Source organism: Podarcis cretensis, assembly GCF_951804945.1.
Source record: "Podarcis cretensis genome assembly, chromosome: 5".
Classification (NCBI taxonomy): domain Eukaryota; kingdom Metazoa; phylum Chordata; class Lepidosauria; order Squamata; family Lacertidae; genus Podarcis; species Podarcis cretensis.
In genome coordinates this window covers 10,985,519-11,008,695 of record NC_137174.1, presented here as the reverse complement: position 1 = coordinate 11,008,695, position 23,177 = coordinate 10,985,519, and the positions used below count along the sequence as shown (strand labels likewise).

Below are 23,177 nucleotides of genomic sequence, written 5' to 3'. Positions count from 1 at the left end.
TAATTTCCGGGTCAAAATGGTGTTCAGAGAAGCCTATGCAGTTACATGCTGGGAAAGTTTCATCTTAACTTTCACCGCGCAAAGCTCTCTTTCCAACTAAGCAAACTTGGCAAAATATAATTAAAGATAGACAATGGCAGCGCACAGACCCCTCCTCCAATTTTTGCCTGGGAAAGGGGCTATGATAAAGCTGTATCTCCCATGCTCAGTTATTACACATCCTTTGTTGAGAACTGTATGTGCTCCACAATTTTGAACCTCCTGTGTGTTTCCTCATATTTTCAATCAAATTATTACATACTGGAAATATGCATAAGGGAAATTATTCTACACATTTTATGGTGCGCCGTTGCTTGTAGCAGTAATTGAAGTACCTTTTCCACTTATGAAAGTACTAATTTTATTTGCTTTTATTGCTTTTCTAGATGCAATTATTTATTTAGTGTGTTTTGGCTTTATTAAATTATGTTTACTATAGGAACATCATAAAAATGTATGAAAGTAACACATCAGGCAATGCTGCCCGGTGACCTGTATTGGAAGAATCGAGTGTTATTTTTCATATCCAAACTTAATAGAATAAAGTAGGAATAAAGAGATAATCTACCCAAGAAAACAATGCAATTTCCAGATAATATAATAATACACCTGGACAATGTGATTTCATAAATCTTAGCTCTAAAATTTACATGAGCTGGGTGTTGCAGGGCCGTTTTTGGATTCATGATGTTTTGGGATGGAATTGGAATGAGAAATGTAACCAAGGAGGGGAAGAAAAGGGCCTCTTGGTTTGGCATGAACAGAAGGTGCCCACGAGAGCAAAACACAAAGGCTAAATGGGCCTAGCCTCCTGAAACCGAACTCTAGAGTTCATCCAGTCATGCTTCCTCATATGTGAGGCCTATGGAAAACCTTTACCATCTGCACTAGACTACTAGAACCCTCCAAATGGAGACTGACATGGCTGAATTCTAATATATATCACAGCACAGACAGAAAGAGAGCATATCAATGAAGAGGGATCCAACGTAACCTCTCTGATCTACCTGGTTTCTAGGTTCTCCTCCTCCTCCTCCTCCTCCTTCTGTGATCGCTCATAGCCAACTCAGATTGTCTTCCATGAATATGGTCTTAACAATTTGTCCATAAGTGACCGTGGAGTCCAATCCTTCCACAGTGGGGACATAGGTTTCTGGGCGGGAGTTGGTCACAGTGAGGATTTGCCAAGTGCGCCTTCCTCTTGGCACATTTCTCCCTTTTGTCCTGGGTTCAAACGTCTTCAAAGTCCATGGCACTTTTGGTAAAGGCTGTTCTCCAGTTGGAGCGCTCACAGGCCAGTGATTTCCAGTTTTCAGTGTTTATACTAAAAAAATAATAATTTCCCTTGAGAGCATCTTTAAACCTCTTTTGTTGACCACCAGCATTACGCTTTCCATTCTTAAGTTGGGAATAGAGTGGTTGCTTTGAAGATGATCATCAGAGATCTGAACAACATGACTAGTCTAACAAAGTTGATGTTGAAGAATCATTGCGTCTTTGCATCTTCCAGTACACTGACATTTAGTTCGCCCGTCTTTCCAAGTGATTATATATATATATATTAGACATTGTTGGTGGAATCTTTCGAGGAGCTGGAGATGGCATTTATAAGTGGTTCCTGTTTCACACACGTACAGTACAGTTGGTAGTACAATAGCTTTGTAAAGCATTTTGGTTTTCCTGCAAATGTCCCAGTAAGGTTACCATGACTTCTAGGTGAGTGCTAGGCACTATGTTCTAAAGGTTTCAGTATAGGTCAAGGAAGCATTCAGAAGAACACTGTTGAGCTATATATTGAAGACCAGGATGGAGAAGAGGTTCTACTTTGGGTTTGCTGCTGCTTGTTGCCTTTTTATATGTCTAATTTTAATTGGACATTTTCCACACAAGTCATGTTTTGTATTTCTGCCTATAAAATAGACCTCTTAGCTTGCAGGCCTATGCATTCTTACTTGGGAGTTAAGTCCCATTTAAATCAGTGGGACTTACTTCTGAGTAAACACGTGCTGTTGATTCAGTCATACTCAGAGTAAGCCCATTGAGCTTAATGGACACGGCTAACTTGGATCCGTTAATTTCGGTGGGTCTACTCTAAATAAATCTCAGTTGTATACAACCCTCTGATTCGTGTTTGAGGAACTGATTCTATATGTAACCGGGGAAGCCCTGGCTCCGGGCCATAGTTTTATTTTGCCGCTGCTGTTGTTCATTTTACTGCTGTTGCATGTTTGCTAAAAGGCAGACTGCCAAATTACCCAGTAAACTCAATTGAATGGACACACTTCTCCAATTGTGTTTTGCAGCCAAAAATCGCTGATGAGAATCTAACCTATGCTGAACTGGAACTCATCAAACCTCACCAGAAAGCGCAAGACATTCCTACTATGACTGTTTACGCTCAGATTCTCTTTGAAGAAAACAAGATGTAAACCCAGGACAGGTCCTATTTTCGATGGCATATTTAAATTCCTTTTTTGTGTTCTTAATTGATAAAACGTTCTCTTCGTTTCTTTTTACTTCCATTCCTGTCTTTTTTTTTTTTATAAGGTCTTTAGAATTATTCTTCTTGAGAATCTATGTGGTGCCCTGTTTAAGCTTGAAGCTGAGAGTGGTGAACCCTCTACTTCACCCACTTTTAATGTTAAACAGCATTTTGATTCTTTTTTGATGATGGGAGTTAGCTACAAAAGCACCCCATGCTAAGACACAGCTCCAGCTTCTCAGTTTAGCCACAGTTCTTGGTTTTCTAGATGTGGGACGATGTCCCAGAGAACTTTGCAATCCAAGGATACTTCTCCGCTCCTTGCCCCTTTGCGTTCCCAAACACCGACATTTGCAGATGTCATCTCAGAGCCTTTCTCTATAATCTTTGAGAATTCTTGGGGAACAGGTGAGGTCCCTGCAGACTGACGGTGGGAAAATGTGGTTCCCATCTTCAAAAAGGGGGTGGGGAAGAAGTCGCCAAGAAACTACAAACCACTTGATACCAGGAAATTAAACTGTTGTCCTGTGAGCACTTGGAAATGTGTGCAAATTCTGGCAGCATATGCACATTCTCAAATATGTCACAAAGTTTTCACATATTGCCCAGAGAATGTACAAAATGCACCTGGGACATGCATGTTCTCCTTGTTGGAAAGATACATAAATCCCCAGAGAATGCAAACCGTTTCCTGTTCAGGTGCTGATTATCTGCACATTCTCCATGTGGCTTGGCGAAAGTGCACATTGGCTGGTTGTTTTGCACATTCATCTCACGTTTCCTCTTAAGATTACCTTGCATGACACCAATATATACATAACATCATGTTTATGTCTGTTGTACCGGTTTGCTTCTCGTTAATCTTTTTGCTCTATCAGCTGATGGGAATTCTGAAGGCAGGGGACATGCTATCAGAACTCACGCTCGTTCGGGGGGCTAAGAGGAAGTACCCCCCCATGATGTCATTTCCTGCTGACAGCCCTGCCTAGTTCCCAGAGGGAGTACTTGGTGAAAGCATGCCCCACCTCGGAACCTTTGGGTATAGAAATTTATGGCAAGGGGTTTTCTTTTAAAGCAGACATCCTCTCTAGGACAACTTGGCACCTGGCTGCGTTGCTGAGTCATGATATTTCTCCTCATCCTTCTGCTGTCATTGGTAAACTGTGGTCTTATGCTGAGATGGAAACAAGTGCGCCTCCATTAGCCTCTCCCCACCAGGCTGTTAACGTTAATGTTGTGTGTCCTACCGTTCGAAGAGAGAGAGAAAGAGAGAGGAGCTTTGACTAAATATAGTTTGTTCTTCCACATTAAACTTTATCGCCATCAGCAAACAGGAGTAAATCACATTAGCATGGGCGGGTACAGGTGGGGAGGGGGGACACACAGCGCGGGAGGGGAGATTGCCTGTCGAGAGATCCCAGGATGTGGGAATTGATTGCACTTCGCTCTAATTGGCTCATTTGGCCTGGATGCCATTGCAGGGTCATTACAAGCAAAGTCTCACTTGCTTTCTTTCGTTTTTAAATAACTGTAACATTGCCCTCCGGCCTTTCGTTATTTTAATTGACAACCAACCAGTGGCCTCCTTTCCTAAGATGTCTTCTCCCCGCCGCCAGCTTATTATTTTATTTTAATTTTTTTTGACAAAGTAATAATAAAAAAGTAAATAAAAATGTGTGCCCCCACCCCCGAGACCATTCCGTTGTAACTCTCCAACCTCCCGATGGTTTGACCCCTTTCCGTTTTAACAGTGCAAATTCGACAAATACCTTCTGTATCTCCTCAGAATCATTTCACCTGTGTGTCCCCCGTCTTACCTTAATAGCACATGTTAACTTAGCATTAATAGCTATATCCCACACCTCTTTAGACCACCCTTCCATTTTAAGGTGTCTTCCTAAACAGGAAAACTCGAAGAGTCCATCCAGTTAGAAGTTTCTAATGGGTCTTGTGGCGATCACACAGGGCCCCGGACGTTTGACGGTCTGTTGACCCTGTGCCACCACTGTAATTGCTTTCTTCGCTGCCACCAACCCGTTTCTCACGGGTACACACGGAGTCCAGACAGTTGTTAACATTAACAAATAATCAAGTTTATTTTATAGGCATGAACAAGTTTATGGTTTCAGTTATTTTTTCTTGTCAGTTTCTTAATCTTAGGAACATTGGGTCAGTAAAGAAACTAACAACTTCAAACTGATTATCCCAACTATCTGACTCCACCTAACAATTCCTCTCACTCTCTCACCACACAACTCGACCATCCCACAGACTATTCCTCCCTCTTCCTTCTCCAACTCCCAACCTTCAACTAACTTTCACTCAACACGACTCTCACTCTAACTCCTCCTATCAGTTTCCACTGGCCAATCACGTCACACTCATTTTAGCCCTTTCCTTATGACTCACCTAGGAGGCAAACGCCACAGGTCTGTACTGGTTTCCCCGCACATTTAAGGAATGATTCACACACAAACACAACACTTCTCATACCTAATGTGAGCCATTCCACACAATAAAGGCAAGGTGCCCCATAACTGTTTCTCCAGTCAATGCTAATTGGCCAAGCACCATGCAAGACAGCCAGTGTGGTATAGGGGTTAGAGTGCTGGACTGGGACCCGGAAGACAAGGGTTCAAATCCCCACTCGGACACTGGGTGACCTGGGGCCAGTCACTCACTCTCAGCCTAACCTACCTTGGGGATAAACTGAAGACAGGGGAGAACCATGAACAGCATCATAGAATCATAGAATCATAGAGTTGGAAGAGACCACAAGGGCCATCGAGTCCAACCCCCTGCCAAGCAGGAAACACCGTCAGGGCACTCCTGACATATGGTTGTCAAGCCTCTGCTTAAAGACCTCCAAAGAAGGAGACTCCACCACACTCCTTGGCAGCAAATTCCACTGTCGAACAGCTCTTACTGTCAGGAAGTTCTTCCTAATGTTTAGGTGGAATCTTCTTTCTTGTAGTTTGGAACCATTGCTCCGTGTCCGCTTCTCTGGAGCAGCAGAAAACAACCTTTCTCCCTTCTCTATGTGACATCCTTTTATATATTTGAACATGGCTATCATATCACCCCTTAACCTCCTCTTCTCCAGGCTAAACATGCCCAGCTCCCTTAGCCGTTCCTCATAAGGCATCGTTTCCAGGCCTTTGACCATTTTGGTTGCCCTCCTCTGGACACGTTCCAGTTTGTCAGTGTCCTTCTTGAACTGTGGTGCCCAGAACTGGACACAGTATTCCAGGTGAGGTCTGACCAGAGCAGAATACAGTGGCACTATTACTTCCTTTGATCTAGATGCTATACTCCTATTGATGCAGCCCACAGTTGCATTGGCTTTTTTAGCTGCCGCGTCACACTGTTGGCTCATGTCAAGTTTGTTGTCAACCAAGACTCCTAGATCCTTTTCACATGTACTGCTCTCAAGCCAGGTGTCACCCATCTTGTATTTTTGCCTCTCATTTTTTTTGCCCAAGTGCAATACTTTACATTTCTCCCTGTTAAAATTCATCTTTTAACAGGGAGAAATGAGGTGCTTGGAGGAAAGGCGGGTCCTTGGAGGAAAGGCGGGATATAAACAAAATAAACAATACAGTGGTACCTCAGGTTAAGTACTTAATTCGTTCTGGAGGTCCGTACTTAACCTGAAACTGTTCTTAACCTGAAGCACCACTTTAGCTAATGGGGCCTCCTGCTGCTGCCGGAGCACAATTTCTCTTCTCATCCTGAAGCAAAGTACTTAACCTGAGGTAATATTTCTGGGTTGGCGGAGTCTGTAACCTGAAGCGTATGTAACCTGAAATGTATGTACCCTGAGGTACCACTGTATTCTGCTTGTCCGGGATTTCTGGGAGCAGCAAACATCGAAACTGGCTGGTTGTTTCACCCAGTCACAATGAGGAAGAATTTAAGCAAAGCACAGAAACAGGCAAGTGAAAGGTTGGGGTGCAGTGTACCAATTGCTTAGTTCAATCAGAAAACACTGCGGGAAAGCAAAAAAGTGATGCGATCCTAAGCACGTTTCCTCAGATGTAAGTCCCACTGAGCTCTATGGGGCTTACTTTCAAATCCCCAGCAGACAACTCCCAAAAGTCCCATATCAATGTTAAATAAGATAAGAGAATGGAACCTTGTGGGATACCCAACAGCTATAGAGCCAAGCAACCATCTCTTCATAACTACTTTTCTGCTGGTGGGAGCAAAACCACCGTGATACAGATACCAATGTTGGTATGGAAACTGCCTTGGGTGCCCTGTATAAAGACCTTTGTTGGGAAACAGAGGCCGGGGGACCCATCCCGTAACAATCATAATAATAAATTATTATTTATACCCCGCCCATCTAGCTGGGTTTCCCCAGCCACTCTGGGCGACTCCCAACAGAATATTAAAAATGTGATAAAACATCAAACATTAAAAACTTCCCTAAACAGGGCTGCCTTCAGATGTCTTCTAAAAGTCAGAGAGTTGTTTATTTCCTCAACATCTGGTGGGAGGATTGGACAGAGAAGAATTTATGGGGACCTAACTACTGCATCAGGGACATGGGTGGCACTGTGGGTTAAACCACAGAGCCTAGGACTTGCCGATCAGAAGGTTGGTGGTTCGAATCCCTGCGACGGGGTGAGCTCCCATTGCTCGGTCCCTGCTCCTGCCAACCTAGCAGTTTGAAAGCATGTCAAAGTGCAAGTAGACAAATAGGTATCGCTGCAGCAGGAAGGTAAACGGCGTTTCCGTGCGCTGCTCTGGTTCGCCAGAAGTGGCTTAGTCATGCTGGCCACATGACCCAAAAGCTGTATGCCGGCTCCCTTGGCCAATAAAGCGAGATGAGCGCCGCAACCCCAGAGTCGCCCAGACTGGACCTAATGGTCAGGGATCCCTTTACCTTTACTTTAACTACTGCATCCACTAAGTGGTAGCTTTTCCTTGATGGTGTCCTCCAAACACGTATGTAACTGTAATAAAAAAGGCTCTTACGACTCTAGCATGTGTGATCAGCCTTTTCTGCACCCCAGACACTCACCCTTCTTCTAGGTGGGGCACACGACTGCTCCATGAGGGAGTCCTGAGCAATGCAGGAAGCCTGCGGTGCCCACAGTGGCCGTGTTGGAAAGACGGCATGATCTGCCAGAAGAGAATGAAATAAAATGCCCTGTGAGCAGATCACAGCATCCACGGTGGGGGAGGAAGCCAAAGGCCATGCCTATGTATCACTATAAAAAATAACATTAATTGGGATGCTTCGCCATTTCCTGAACAACCCATAATTAGGTTAGATAAGAAACTAGCAGTGTCTGAGAGCTATAAATGTCTAAATTAAGTTATTTTGAAAGTGCCCGGCACTTTGACATTTTGAGAGTTCACAGTAATTGAGGTATTGAGATAAAATTGCTCCTGTTATTTAAAAGGTCATTATCTTCTTCAGTTAGATAGATGGAGACTATTTTCCACTCTAGTGAGCTGTTCTATTTGGGACAATTAGCCAGGCTTGAGTAGCTCTGCACAGGCCCTACTCCCACTTATCACAGCTCCGGCCGTGACACAGTGAAAAGGTTTGTAAATACAGGCTCAAAATAGCCCATCTGTATTCAGATCACAAGCAGCCACCAAAAGGACCCCTCACACGACAGAACCTCCACGGCTAGATGCTGAACGACCCAAACGCAGCCCTTGGAACCAGAGAAAGCCATTTTGCAACTGGTCCCTTCACTCCACCCCCCACTTGCTAATTATGTCATTATTACGGGAAGTTTTCCTTTTCCCTTTCATAATCCACACTGGTTTCTTTAACGATAAAAAGACTTAATCTGCCCTTTTCCTTTTTAAAAAATCAACAACAAACAGCAGCAGGCGGGCTTCCGTGCATTCCCGAACTTACAGGAAAGCACAGCCAAGGGCTTCATAAGGTTGTCAATGAGCAGTTCGGAAGGTTGCAGAAGTCAGCCCACTGATTTTATATCCTCCAACATTTCTCTGATGAAAATAGGGGCGTCCTATTCAATAATAATAATTTCACTATTTATACCCTGCCTGTCTCGCTGGGTTGCCCCAGTGGCTCTGGGCAGTTTTCAACATATATAAAAACATAATAAAACATTAAACTTCCCTCTACAGGGCTGTCTTCAAATATCTTTGTATAGTTACTTATCTCCTTGGCTCAGGGGTCACTTAACTTCATACCCTCCATCATTTCTCTGAAGCAAATAGGAAAAGCAGGGCATTCCAGGATCAAATCAGAAACCGGGATGATGCCTGTAAATCTGAGACTTAAATCTGGAAAACAGGGACACTTAGAGGGTCTGTTAGATTTGTAGAATGAAAGAAAGCCCCTTTCCCCCCGCCTAAAAAGTAAGGTAAGCACAACAAAATTAAAGCACCCCAAGAAACTCCTGCTGAACTTTTCCCTTCCATTTGATAATTTTCAAATGGAAATCCATTTTTGTGAACTGATGGAACACGGTCAGGGGAATGAGATATTTATTCATTGTCAGATTAACCAACCTGCCCTTTGAACCGTAAAGTCTCAGGCCAGGTTGTAACAGTGGAATATACAATTATAAAACAAACAGAAAATAAGAAACATGCAAAAACAATTCCCAACTGTTTATGTATAAAACAATTAAACAACTCCACATATAGAAACAATATATTGAAAAACTGTTCCGTATATTACAAACAATTAAAAATACTTCCAAGACACCTGAAACTGTGAAAAAGATGGGAGAACATATATGGAAGCAGCTTTGGGCACAGTCAAAATATCCACCTCAATGAAGCATCACTTGATTCCAGAAACTAAGCACAAAATACATCTGGTGTCAAAAGGTGGTGGTCAAAAGGCTGAATACTACAGGGCATCTGGGTTTTGGCCTATTCAAGTTGTCTCTCCATGGTTTGTTGCACTGTAATACCAGTTCCTCCAGCTCAGTGCTGCGTCTGTTTACAGGGCAAGAGTTTGGTGTTTTGATCCATCTCAAGTTGCCTAGCTGCATGGGTTTCCTTAGTCTCTATGATTTTAAGCTAGGTAAAGGGACCCCTGACCATTAGGTCCAGTCATGACCGACTCTGGGGTTGTGGAGCTCATCTCGCTTTATTGGCCGAGGGAGCCGGCGTACAGCTTCCGGGTCATGTGGCCAGCATGACTAAACCACTTCTGGCGAACCAGAGCAGCACGTGGAAACACCGTTTACCTTCTCGCCGGAGCGGTACCTATTTATCTACTTGCACTTTGACGTGCTTTTGAACTGCTAGGTTGGCAGGAGCAGGGATCGAGCAACGGGAGCTCACTCCATTGCGGGGATTCGAACCGCCAACCTTCTGATCAGCAAGTCCTAGGCTCTGTGGTTTAACTCACAGTGCCACCCGCGTCCCTTGATTTTAAGCTACAGAAGAAAACAATGAAAGGAGCTGGTGAGACCTGATACGCTCCCAGGAGACTGTTGGCCATGGATCTGCTGAAGGTAGGGACCTTCCCCATAGGTATTCTGGGGATGGAATGTGATGTTCCACTGGGCTTTTGTTTCATGAATAAGCATCTCATGCAGGCTTCCTCAACCTTGGCCCCCCAGATTACTTGTGACTATAATTCCCATCATCCCTTGCCACTGGTCCTGCTAGCTAGGGATCATGGGAGTTGTAGGCCAAAAACGTCTGGAGGGCCGAGGTTGAGGAAGCCTGATCTGATGTGTTACTGGGCCTGAAGTACAAAAGTAAACCCTTTGGACAGCCACAGTAGACAGAAACCTTTATTTTCTTTAGCATGGACCCCCAAATTGCACCAGAAAAAGAAGCTAATTCAGGAAAACGCAGGATCAGTCACATACCAAATCAAAGTTTGATACTATTTATCATAGGGCATTGGCTACCAACCTTTTTTGGGGGCAAATGATCTGCTCTGGACACATTTAGAGAAAGGGTCATGGGATGGCTGTCAGGGGATAATGGCAGCACTTCTGGAAATGGCCGCCACATCCAAAAGAGCAGAGAAGGAGAGAGGAGGACCACAAAATGGTGTGGGCATGGTTCCTCCATCGATGGGGGAAAGGAACCTCTATTAGTTACCAGCACACTCGCTCAGCTCTTTGGACGGCTCCTCTGTTCACAAGGGAAGGAAGAGGGTCCAATCCACACATGCAAGTGAATTTAAGGTGGCATGTTCAGTTTAGGAGAGGCCAAGGCAGTGCAAACAGGAACCCAGCAGGAAGAGCTGTCTTGTGCATTGTGGATTTTTTTTTTTTAAGAGGACACTTACCAATGCCTTTTGTGGGTGCCATAGGAGGAAACCGGTGGGCGCGCTGGCAATGCCAGTCAGAGGCACTTCAAAAAAATTGATCACGCCCTAGTTCAGCCACTTCCAACAGGTAGATCATGATGTACCGGTAGATCACAGGACTCGACAACTTTGGCCTGAAAGCTCAACAACTTTGACCTGAAGCCCCCCCAAAACAGGGCTTTCCTCCTCCCTAAAACAAGCTCAACAAATTTGACCTGAACCCCCAAAAAGGGGGTAGATCACTGCCAGTTTTTAACTCTGTGAGTAGTCTCTTGGGAGTTGGCCACCCCTGCCCTAGACAAACAGACCTTTGGTAACTGAACGAGGATGCAGTGGGGAGAGAAAATGGAGCTGGGCTGAACTCCAGGTAACAACCCCCCTTCCCCATGGTTACGGTAAGTTTTAGAGGGTTCACAGGCCAGGGTCAAAGGTTTTAGTCCACAGCTGCCAAGTTTCCTGGAAAGAATAAATGCTGGTAATGTGGACATTTCCTTAACCTCCAGCATTGGTTGGCAAGAGAAAGTCTTTGGGTTCATACCACATTATTTAATACTAGGCTTAGACTATGGCAGAGTATACCCAAGACCTACACCTCTCTCTGCCTGGTATTGTGGTTCATCATTCTCTGCACATCTCACGTCCAGGTGAGGCCATCGAGGACCAGACGATGGTTCTTCCTACTCATCTACTGACCAGCAGAAGAGTTTTCCTGTGTCATCGCCGGCCAGGAGCTTGGAAGAATTCCTTGCGTGGGGAGAAGGCAGAAAGGACATATTTAGGAACCAAACAATTGGCAACATCTGGATCTTTCAGAGTCTTAGGCTGCCGGCGCTCACTGGAACAGAATCATTTCAAAGCAAAGCCCTGGAGAATATTGCCGCGAATGTCACATACCATATTTTTCGCTCTATAAGACGCACCAGACCATAAGATGCACCTAGTTTTTGGAGCGGCACCTATTTATCTACTTGCACTTTTTGGTGTGCTTTCAAACTGCTAGGTTGGCAGGAGCAGGGATGGAGCAACGGGAGCTCACCCCGTCACGGGGATTCGAACCGCCGACCTTCTGATCAGCAAGTCCAAGGCTCTGTGGTTCAACCCACAGCGCCACCCACATTTCCTTAGGTTGTCCCTATTTTCATCAGAGAAATGTGGGAGGTTATGGAATTAAACCTTTAAAACACTTCTGAAGGTAGCCCTGTACAGGGATTTTTTAAAATGTTTGATGTTTCATTATGTTTTTATATATGTTAGAAACTGCCCAGAGTGGCTGGGGCAACCCAGTTGGATGGGTGGGAAAGAAGAAGAAGAAGAAGAAGAAGAAGAAGAAGAAGTCATCAGAGAAATGTTGGAGGGTATGAGCTTTCACCCTGATCCAGATTCCCCCCACCCCACCCCAGACATGCAGTTTGCACAGCGGAGAAATGATCCCATTGAAGTGAATGGGAGCTGTTCCTGCCCCCCTCCATGCAAACTGCAGGTCTGTGGGAGGGGCAATCTGCATCAGGGGGGAAGCCTTCTATACCCACACTAGAATCCCAAGCCAGGGGGAAATATATGATTCCGGTTTGGCTGTCAATCAGACCCAAGGATCCCAGGTCTAGTTTTTCTTTAACTCATCTTGCTGATCAGGTCATTTTAGATAAAGATGCAAGGGTTTGAATGAATAACTTGTACAGTATGAAGCAGTTGCAAATGGGTGCAGGACTCAGAAGTCCTGCAAGTGGGCACCTTGTCGTGTTTTATTGTGGGGGTGGTGGAGAGGAATGAACAGTTTGCACAGTAGAAGAGGGAGGAGATATGAGTCGAGGTGGAAGGCGTGGGGAGCTATGGAAAGTGACTGATCTTTAAAGCTGTCAACTTTTCCCTTTTTTAAAGGGAAATTCCCTTATTCCAAATAGGATTCCTCACAAGAAATGGGAAAAGTTGACAGCTATGCTGATCTTTCCCATGATCACGGATCATCATCTTTCTCAAGCATGGGAAAGATCAGAGAGACTACACTCCAGGAAGCAGAAAGGTATTGGGAGAGTTAGTTAATGTGCCCGACAGTGGTGTAGCAAGGTAAGGTGGCACCCGGTGTGGAAATTTCTTATCACCACCTCCATTGAATTCCCCCCCCCCTACAAAAATGGTTTGACTTTGGCTTGTTTCTCTGTCATTCATAAAGCGAGTGCCCGAGAGTTGTGCTCTGCAAACTGGGAAGTGGGAAAGGCTTCCAGCTCTGCTGAGATACTTCTGTGCATATCCTAAACGAATAAATGGATCTCGGAATCCAGCAACTTCCTGAATCAAATTCAAATGCCTTCCTTGATTCCCCGGGCTGGCTTCGGCTTGTTTGGCTACCTATCAATTTCCAGTGGGGCTGCTCCACTTTGGGACACCACAAAGTTCTCTGTGCAATTTAAAGTCCGTATTTCAAAGGGATTTACGTACACGGTCTGCTATAATCCTCACAACACACTTCTAAGTCTGGTTAGTATTGTTATCGCTCAGGGCTCAGAGAACGGTAGATTGCCATACTTCATGCTAGAGGCAAGATTTGAATCAAGGATTTGCTGGTCCAGACTCCAGGCTCTGAGCTGCTAGTTCTATGCCAGTAGGGAATGCCATTTTAGTGGATGAAACCTATTAATTTTATTTTATTTTTTTGCAAATTTATTCAGTGAGGGGTCTTAAAAACATGTTTTTGGGTGTGAGCGGTACTCTATTTCCTACTCATATTGAAATACTGCCCCTCAATGAGGCCAAACTTAGATTAACAAAATGTTTAGGGTTATGCGTCCCCCCAGAAAAAAAAAAAACACTGGGTGTGAGGAATTCAAATTTGCTATTATTTTTGTGATTGGGCAAGTTTGCTATTATTTTTGTGATCTCCCAATACCTCTCTGCTTCCTGGAGTGTAGTCTCTCTGATCTTTCCCATGCTTGAGAAAGATGATGATCCGTGATCATGGGAAAGATCAGCATAGCTGTCAACTTGGTTAGCCTGATGAGGAAGCACACTGACTGCTTTTGGAAAACCAAAGAATTTTAATTTTACCTTCTGAAAATGTCAGGTAATGCTTAATAATAATAATAATAATCAGCAAGTACTTGACAATAAACTTTAACGATGTCTGTGCAATTTCTGCCCATGTTTTACTTACCAAGCAAAACTGAATTACATTAATTTAACCAAAATATACTTTGAATTCCCAAGTCTTGTTACAGCTTTTTAGCACCCCTCATTTTTGGAATTTGAAAACTGAAAAATCCAACTCTGTCATACTTGGGTCTCTGCTGTGCTTTCATGGTCTGGGTATTCATAAAGATATAATTTTGCATGGTGGGGGATTAAAGAAAACTTTGCTCCTAAAAATTTTACTGCCCACAACTATGTTGACAGCTGTTGCTTTTCTGGTCTCTGGAGGGAGATTCTTCACACAGCGCTCCTCAGTGCCTGTCAGCCCCCGCCCCATTTTGCTGCTAAGGCAAATCATTATTTTATATGCCATACGCCCCCCCCCCCATCAGAAAAGTCTGATTCATAATGAAACTGCAAGACCAAATTCATTGTTAGTCTGCTCTCTCGTGGTCATAGGAGATACTGCGATTGAAATGATTACCTGGAAACCGCCAGAGCTGTGACAGCTGGAATGGTTTTGCTAGTTCTCTCCGACGGAGTCGTGCTGAGATTCATCTCCAAGCAGAGGGTGAATGGTTTCTCTACTTCATTGCCTGTAGTGCGGTTTTTAAAATATATATATATTCAGAAAATGCTTGGGGATTTTCATTTGGGGGTGGGTGGGTGAGGGAAGTGGCAAATGTTATTGTTTATAGTCAGCAACTTGTTAGCTGGAGAACAGATATATTTAATCCTGGCTTGTGCTGTTGCCAGAAGGGCCTGTCCCAATTGAATTTGCAGGCTATGATAGTTACATGTGCTGACGTGTGGCTATATCAATTGTGAGCTAAATTGGATTTGTGTATTATTGCTTTCTAAATTGCATGCCTAGTTCAGCAAAATTGTTCATCAGTGTTTACTGGCTCGGTGCTTAATAAGATGCCCCAGAATACCTTGCTGCCAGGATATAATGCAGCCCGTAATTGCCCAGTTAAAACAAATTACATGAGGTCCTGGTATTATCAACTTATCTAAATCTGCTCATAATACAACCAATAATTAAATGCCAAGAACACTGTGCAAAAATTGTAACTCAATCATTGTTACTTCAGTCTTTGTAATGACCACATTTTGGATTAATAGTCGTCCCCCCCTCCATAATGTTGCCACAGAGACAGGGGAATATCTCTGGCTGTTGAAAATACCTTGAAAGTAAGTAGACTTTTTAGGAAACACAGACTCTGGCATCTGCTAGGATTAAGCCTCATTGGTAGTGAGAGATGCTGCGGCGGTAAGAATATCTGTGTGGAATCTCTCTTCCAACAATACATTTATTATCTTGCTATGCTAAGGATTATTGACCTAACAATGAGATTTAGTGCACAGCCCTAGTTCAAAGTAAGATAAACATCTTAGTCCACCCACAACCAGAAAACCATGCCAGTTGGGGAAAGTGGGATCTGCCCACAACATGAAACTTTGAAACTTCTGTGAATGTGCGTTTGCATAGTTAACATGCAAAGAAGGCCTGCCAGAACCATAATCTCTTGTTAACTGCATTCATCCAATTTACCTAAATCGGATTTTTTACACCGGAACAGAAAAAGCTCGTGACACTTGTGCAATAACACTCACCCAAAATCGACTTGCAAAGCATTTTCCGCATATGTGTGTGAAAATATTTCAAAAACATACGAATGTCAGAATCAGACTCTTGGCAGCTGCTGTATTTGTTAGCTAATCTGGTGCCATTTATTTACGTTTTTAAGTGCTGGGATTTTCATTACTTCTAAGCTTTACATTCCCTCCCCTGAGCTCAATTGAATTTGACTTGAGCTCAATACGGTGGACAAGAACGGAAGAAATCTTTGGACCAGGAGCCCCCTGCTGGTTTCTGCAGACTTGGCAGGTCTCCAGTTTTTATTCCATCGCAGCAGACAGCTTTTCTGAAATGTGATTGGTGCATATTGCTAAAGACCTTTCTTTTTCTGTAACCATTTCTTAGTCATACTTTATAAGATGAGCCTGCTGAATCAGGCCAATGAAGCATCTAGTTCAGGTAAAAAAATAATAATAAAAAGATACAGTGGTGCCCCGCAAGACGAATGCCTCGCAAGATGAAAAACGCGCAAGACGAAAGAGTTTTCCGTTTTTTGAGTCGTTCCGCAAGACGAATTTCCCTATGGGCTTGATTCGCAAGACGAAACGTCTTGCGAGTTCTTGCGAGTTTGTTTCATTTTTCTTAAAGCCGCTAAGCCGCTAAGCCGTTAATAGCCGCTAAGCCGCTAATAGTCACTAAGCCGTTAAGCCGCTAATAGCCGTGCTTCGCAAGAAGAAAAAACCGCAAGACGAAGAGACTCGCGGAACGGATTAATTTCGTCTTGAGAGGCACCACTGTAAAGGACCCCTGGATGGTTAAGTCCACTCAAAGGTAACTGGGTGCAGCACTCATCTTGCTTTCAGGCCAAGGGAACCAGCGTTTGTCCACAGACAGCTTTCCGGGTCATGTGGCCAGCAGGACTAAACCGCTTCTGGTGCAACGGGACACCGTGACAGAAACCAGAGCGCACAGAAACGCCGTTTACCTTCCCGCCACAGTGGTGCCTGTTTATCTACTTGCACTGGTGTGCTTTCAAGCTGCTAGGTTGGCAGGAGCTGGGACAGAGCAACGGGAGCTCACTCTGTCACAGGGATTCGAACTGCTGACCTTCCGATTGGCAAACCCAAGAGGCTCAGTGGTTTAGACCACAGCGCCACCCGCATCCCTACACCATCTAGTTCACACAGTGGCTGAGCAGATGCCACCTCGTCGTTCTTTCTCCCCTTCTGCTGCATCCATCTATTAAATCATAACCACCATAGTATAATCTGATTACTTCTGTAGCTTGAATACTGCTTGCAGGTTCATCGTATTATAATATTTCTTTAAATAGTCTGGATAGAGTATTTCCACTAGCATGGCAGGAGAAGATGGCAATTGTGGCAGGAAGATTCAAGGAACATCAAAGCAACATTTAAACATTTCAGTATGGTATAGTATAGTACAGTATCAAGATTTGTTTTTGGTTTTTTTAAATTGCAGAATATGGTATTCACCTCTACACAGTCCCATCCTTTTTTCTGACATCGTGATATATTGATATATCGCTGTTTAGCTGGTGAAATATTGCAATGTTTGAAGCTCACACTTCTCACTGAGTTTGTAGACATACTTAAGGTACATATGTAAGAGGCTCATTTATATTTTGGGACTGATTCATGTTCTTACAGAGCTGCATCATTTTATACTTTCTGGATGCCCCATGATCATATTTATAAAGTAGTTGTGATCTATGTTATAAATCAAGCACTGCTAGGTGTGTGTGTGTGTGTGTTTTTGTTTTGTTTTCTAATGTATTTCTTACCAGTAAAAAAAATTTTTAAAAAAAATCCAAGCAAATTTTTATTCTGAAAGTGGGCCCAGAGAAAAAAGTCTGAGAACCATTGATCTAAGTCATTGATAAAAAAAAAAAAAATACTGAAGAATACCAGACATTGGAGTAAGATAAGGCTCACTCAAAAACATCCTCCAGTTTTGACGATAAGCACTTTTTCCAGTACAGTCTTCCAGCCAGATTGGGAATCTACCTGACCACATTGTCAACCAATCTTTTATCTAGCCAGTTTGCTAACGAAATACCTTGGAGAACTTTGCCAAATGCTTTGATGAAAACAAGACAATCATGCTCACTGCATTTCCAAAATTCACTATGCTAGTAACCAGAGCAAAGATTGGTCTGGCAGGAATGTTTGCCAAAACCAAAAGCAGGCATATTCTGGTCTCTTCCACCGCTGGGAATCTGCAGCAAGACAAGTGGGAGATCAATCTGCACCCATTCTGTGGCATTTCTCTAAGCAGAGCCAAAGGTTGGCTTTTGCAAAAGCTTTGCTGGAGCTCCGGTAGAAGTCCGGAGAAGAGGAACTGACAATCTCCTTTCTTTCCAGATTGCGTCAACATATTCCTAATCTGATAGTCAACATACAGTGGTGCCTCGCAAGACGAAAAGAATCCGTTCCGCGAGTCTCTTCGTCTAGCGGTTTTTTCGTCTTGCGAAGCAAGCCCATTGACGGCTTAGCGGATTAGCGCTATTAGCGGTTTAGCGGCTTAGCGGCTTAGCGGATAAGCGGCTTAGCGGCTTAGAAAAAGGGGGGGGGGAAGGGGAATAAAACCGCAGGAACTCGCAAGACATTTTCGTCTTGCAAAGCAAGCCCATAGGAAATTCGTTTTGCGAAGCACCTCCAAAACGGAAAACTCTTTCATCTAGCGAGTTTTCCGTCTTGCGAGGCATTCGTCTTGCGGGACACCACTCTAATGCCTTCTCTTTCACAGAGAAGATTTGTCCAAGCTATCCTTACCCGTTTTTCCTTGGCATTCAGAAGAGTTATTTTGTGATCTCATACTACTGTCCTGGCATGGGTGTGAATTATTTTCAACTTTCCAGACCTATAAGAGCAGAAGAAAATAGATTTAATAGTAGGATTGTCACCTGAGAGAGGGATGTCTCACCCGCCCCCCCGCCCCCCCCCCCCCCCGTTCATTCTTGGTCTCCTACCAAAAGATATTTTTAAAAAAATCCCTTTCCCATTTATTTTATTCTCTGCTTATTTGGATCAACTTTTACTGTTGTTGGCAGTGAATTTTGACTGCTCCAGTTTTTGGTGTTTCAATGTTGTTGCAACTGATCTCTCAAAACGGTTAATTAATGGTTAAATTTTGTTATGAGCCACGTTGAACTTTTAATGAGGAAAGGTAAGGTGGTGATATTTTAAAATAAAGGTCATCGGAACTTAAAAGATAAACACAATAAGCTTCAATAATAAGCTTTAATAATTATTAAATCAACTTTAATAATAAAGCATGTTGAATTTTTATTACATAATCTTAAGTTATGAAATAAACTTTAATAAGTAAGTCAGTTAAATCTGCTTTCTTTTGCATAAAATTAAAAGCAATAGTATGGGGGGAGTTTTAGGGGTGAGCAAATTTGCATTGTTCCGAGCCTCAACTTTGAAATGCTAGGTTTGCCCAAGAGTAGCCAAGATGGTGAAATTAACTACAGTGGTACCGCGAGTTAAGAACTTAATTCGTTCTGGAGGTCCGTTCTTAACCTGAAACTGTTCTTAACCTGAGGTACCACTTTAGCTAATGGGGTCTTCCGCCCCCGCCACCGCGTGATTTCTGTTCTCATCCTGAAGCAAAGTTCTTAACCTGAGGTACTATTTCTGGCTTAGTGGAGTCTGTAAGCTGAAGTGTCTGTAACCCGAGGTACCACTGTAAATGCATGTATCTAAAATATGGAGAGAGAGAAAACCCAGAGACTTTTCCTCAAGCTGGTGAGCCCTCGAAAGTGGAAACTGTCCCCTGGAGAGACCTACCTTTACAGCCCCACCTGTGTCTCCCGTGACTATGAGGCTCTGCACGTCCCAGTCAATCACTTCCATGAAGCAGCAGCACAAAATGGTGGCTCCAGGGCTGAAGGTTGCTGTAGCCAGAGGCTGTCCATTGACATTCCATAAGTAGAGGGCCGTCCCAGCACAAGAGGCAATGTCACCCTGAAACACATCGCAATACATCACTGGAGAGCACAGGGCAGGATTTAGTTGGTCTCTCTCCAACTAAAACAGGCAAGGGTGACTTGTAAATAACAAAGGTAAAAGGTTAAAAGGTAAAGGACCCCTGGACGGTTAAGCCCAGTCAAAGGCGACTATGGGGTTGTGGCACTCATCTTGCTTTCAAGCTGGGGGAGCCAGTGTTGGTCATAGAATCATAGAATCATAGAATCATAGAATCATAGAGTTGGAAGAGACCACAAGGGCCATCGAGTCCGACCCCCTGCCAAGCAGGAAACACCATCAGAGCACTCCTGACATATGGTTGTCAAGCCTCTGCTTAAAGACCTCCAAAGAAGGAGACTCCACCACACTCCTTGGCAGCAAATTCCACTGTCAAACAGCTCTTACTGTCAGGAAGTTCTTCCTAATGTTTAGGTGGAATCTTCTTTCTTGTAGTTTGGAACCATTGCTCCGTGTCCGCTTCTCTGGAGCAGCAGAAAACAACCTTTCTCCCTCCTCTATGTGACATCCTTTTATATATTTGAACATGGCTATCATATCACCCCTTAACCTCCTCTTCTCCAGGCTAAACATGCCCAGCTCCCTCAGCAGTTGGTCCACAGACAGTTTTCCAAGTCATGCGGCCAGCAGGACTAAACTGTTTCTGGTGCAACTGGACTCTGTGATGGAAACCAGAGTGCACGGAAATGCTGTTTACCTTCCCGCCGTAGCGGCACCTATTTATCTACTTGTGCTGGTGTGCTTTCGAACTGCTAGGTTGGCAGGAGCTGGGACAGAGCAATGGGAGCTCACCGCGTCACAGGGATTCGAACCGCCGACCTTCTGATCGGCAAGCCTAAGAGGCTTAGTGGTTTAGACCACAGTGCCACCCGCGTCCCATCACACTACATCACGTGGCAGGCTTAGGCATAGTCTGTCCACCAACACAGGCAAGGGGGACTGGTAGATAACCAAACGACCATTACGGCAAGAAGGGATATGAACCTGCGTCTTTCTGGTTAAAATTCAATAGTCTTGTCAATATACAATGCCAGCCTCACAAAGCCAGAATCCAGAAATTCTGAACTGTTAAAGGTAGAAGGAGCCCTGCAAGGATCATCTAATTCACCTGCGATGCCGGAATCTCAGCTAAAGCATCCAGGGCAGATGGCCATCCGAGCTCTGCTTAAAAACCTCCAAAGAAGGAGAGTCCACCACCTCTGAAGGGAGACTGTTCCACTATCAAACAGTTCTTAGTGCCAAGAAGTTCTTCCTGATGTTTAGTTGGAATCTCCTTTCTTGTAGCTTGAAGCCATTGATTTGAGTCCTACCCTCCCGAGCAGGAGGAAACAAGCTTGTTTCCTCTTCCATGTGACAGCCCTTGAGATACTTGGAGATGGACCATAAAGAAGGCTGATTGCTGAAGAATTGATGCTTTTGAATTATGGTGCTGGAGGAGACTCCTGAGAGTCCCATGGACTGCAAGAAGATCAAACCACTCCATTCTGAAGGAAATCAACCCTGAGTGCTCACTGGAAGGACAGATCCTGAAGCTGAGGCTCCAATATTTTGGTCACCTCATGAGAAGAGAAGACTCCCTGGAAAAGACCCTGATGCTGGGCAAGATGAAGGGCACAAGGAGAAGGGGACGACAAAGGACGAGATGGTTGGACGGTGTTCTCGAAGCTACCAGCATGAGTTTGACCAAACTGCGGGAGACAGTGGAAGACAGGAGTGCCTGGCGTGCTCTGGCCCATGGGGTCACGAAGAGTCGGACACGACTAAACGACTAAACAACAACATGATCCTATCTCCTCTCAGTCTCCTCTTTTCTGGGCTCAGCATACCCAGCTCCTTCAAGCACTCCTCATAAGGCCTGGCTTCTACACCCTCCATCATCTTGGTCACCCTCCTTTGCACATGTCCCAGCTTGTCAACATCTTTCTTAAATTGTGATGCCAAGAACTGGACACAAGAATTCTAGATCAGATGGACCAATGGACTGGTCTGTTCAAGGCAGCATTTTCCATATTTGAACACTTTTTGTGGCCTTGTCTTTTTCAACTGTTTTAGGTGTGGCAGCTATTCCATGCTATGCCAAACTCCCAATGGGTGCCCATTTGTGACTGGCATCTGCCACCCCAGAAGTTTGGTGACCACTAGGCTACTCTATCAATTCTTTGCCAGCTAATTCACTGTTCAGAATTCTCTGGACAACTTTTCTCCCATGGGGTGTTAAATTCATTCTGCATTTAAGCCACCATAAGGGGAAATAAGCTGAGGCTCCAATACATTGACCACCTCATGAGAAGAGAAGACTCTCTGGAAAAGACCCTGATGTTGGGAAAGATGGAGGGCACAGGGAGAAGGGGATGACAGAGGACGAGATGGTTGGACAGTGTTCTCGAAGCTACCAGCATGAGTTTGACCAAACTGCAGGAGGCAGTGGAAGACAGGAGGGCCTGGCGTGCTCTGGCACATGGGGTCACGAAGAGTCGGACACGACTAAACAACCAGGGGAAATGGCCATGGAGAGGAAGATTTGGAGCACAGAAGCAGTGGTTGAAGCAAACTATGCTGCTTCTCCAATCCCAATGGGTTTTCCAGTTCCAGGTGTGGCGTTAAGAAGCTTAGACACACCTCTGCAAATAGGACATTTAGTTTAGCCCTACATTTAGTGCTGCTCCCATGTGAGCGGATTATCGGAGAGGAACGTCACGAGACAAGAAGAGGCCATTTCAAGCTAGCTAGCTCAGTTGGTTAGAGCGCGGCGCTGATAACGCCAAGGGTGCAGGCTGGATTCCCTTACGGGACAGCTGCACATCCCTAGATGACCCTCCGTAGTCCCCTTCGAACTTGACAGTTCTATGATTCTCCTCTCAGTAAGAAACAGGCTGGCATAGGCATGGCCTTTGGCCGGGAGAAGATTCTGGTTTTCTCAAACAAATAAAATGCATGCGGAGAGGGTCACCTGTAACTATAGCTGTCAACTTATAGATTTGAAAATAAGGGACCAGCAGCCTCGAAAATTAGGGATCAGCAGCCAAAATAAGGGATTTTGCTTAGCTTATACATAAATCCGGCACTCATGCTGCTTTTGCTGTGACTGTGTTTTGCAGGGGGTTGGACTAGATGATCCTAAGCGTCTACAACTCCCACCAAAGAAGAGTGGCAGACAAAACTGATGGACGACGTCCAGATGGCAAAGCTTACAGGCAGAATTAGAAACCAGGAAGAGGACCTCTTTAATAAAGAATGGGGAAAGTTTATAATTTAGTTGAAAAGCTATTGTCAAGAGTTACATACATTGGTAGGATTGACAGAAAACTTGTAGTAAAAATTTGAACTATGGATGGACAAATGATTGTTAAAAATAGAGTTACGAAAGGGATGCAGAGGGGGAAATCACTAGATTAAGATGCTGCACTGGTTGGAGGGTATGCTAAGCAGCATAGTGGGGCTGCCGTCGTCCTGGTGCGAGGAGTTCCATCGGCCCTTCCCCACCCGAGGGGCAGGGGAGGGAGAGAGACTCTCACCCACGCCGTCCGTGAGCCTGGCATGAGGCGGTTGCGGCACCGCGGCGGCCGCTAAAGCGCCGCCCTTCTGCGTCCCTCCCCATCCCCTCCTCTTCCTCCTCCCTCAGGCTGCTGCCGCCTCCAGCTTCCCCTGGCAGCACGGCGG

General features: G+C 44.5%; 2 protein-coding genes across 2 annotated transcripts in view; one reads left to right on the top strand and one right to left on the bottom strand.

Annotated features, from left to right (window-relative positions):
* VSTM4 (V-set and transmembrane domain containing 4) overlaps window positions 1-2,561 on the top strand; it is a 30,040-nt gene extending 27,479 nt beyond the window's left edge. Inside the window, exon 8 of the mRNA XM_079975426.1 lies at window positions 2,343-2,561. Coding sequence (XP_079831552.1) covers window positions 2,343-2,468 — 126 coding nt within the window. The 3' untranslated portion in view covers window positions 2,469-2,561. The remainder of the gene's footprint in view (window positions 1-2,342) is intronic.
* A 7,697-nt stretch (window positions 2,562-10,258) lies between these two features.
* The window catches only part of WDFY4 (WDFY family member 4), a 207,015-nt gene continuing 194,096 nt past the window's right edge, over window positions 10,259-23,177 (bottom strand). The window contains exons 59-62 of the mRNA XM_079978572.1: window positions 19,320-19,496; window positions 18,300-18,387; window positions 14,407-14,518; window positions 10,259-11,543 (exon numbers count right to left, since the gene is read on the bottom strand). Of these exons, the coding sequence (XP_079834698.1) occupies window positions 11,477-11,543; window positions 14,407-14,518; window positions 18,300-18,387; window positions 19,320-19,496 (444 nt within the window). The 3' untranslated portion in view covers window positions 10,259-11,476. The remainder of the gene's footprint in view (window positions 11,544-14,406; window positions 14,519-18,299; window positions 18,388-19,319; window positions 19,497-23,177) is intronic.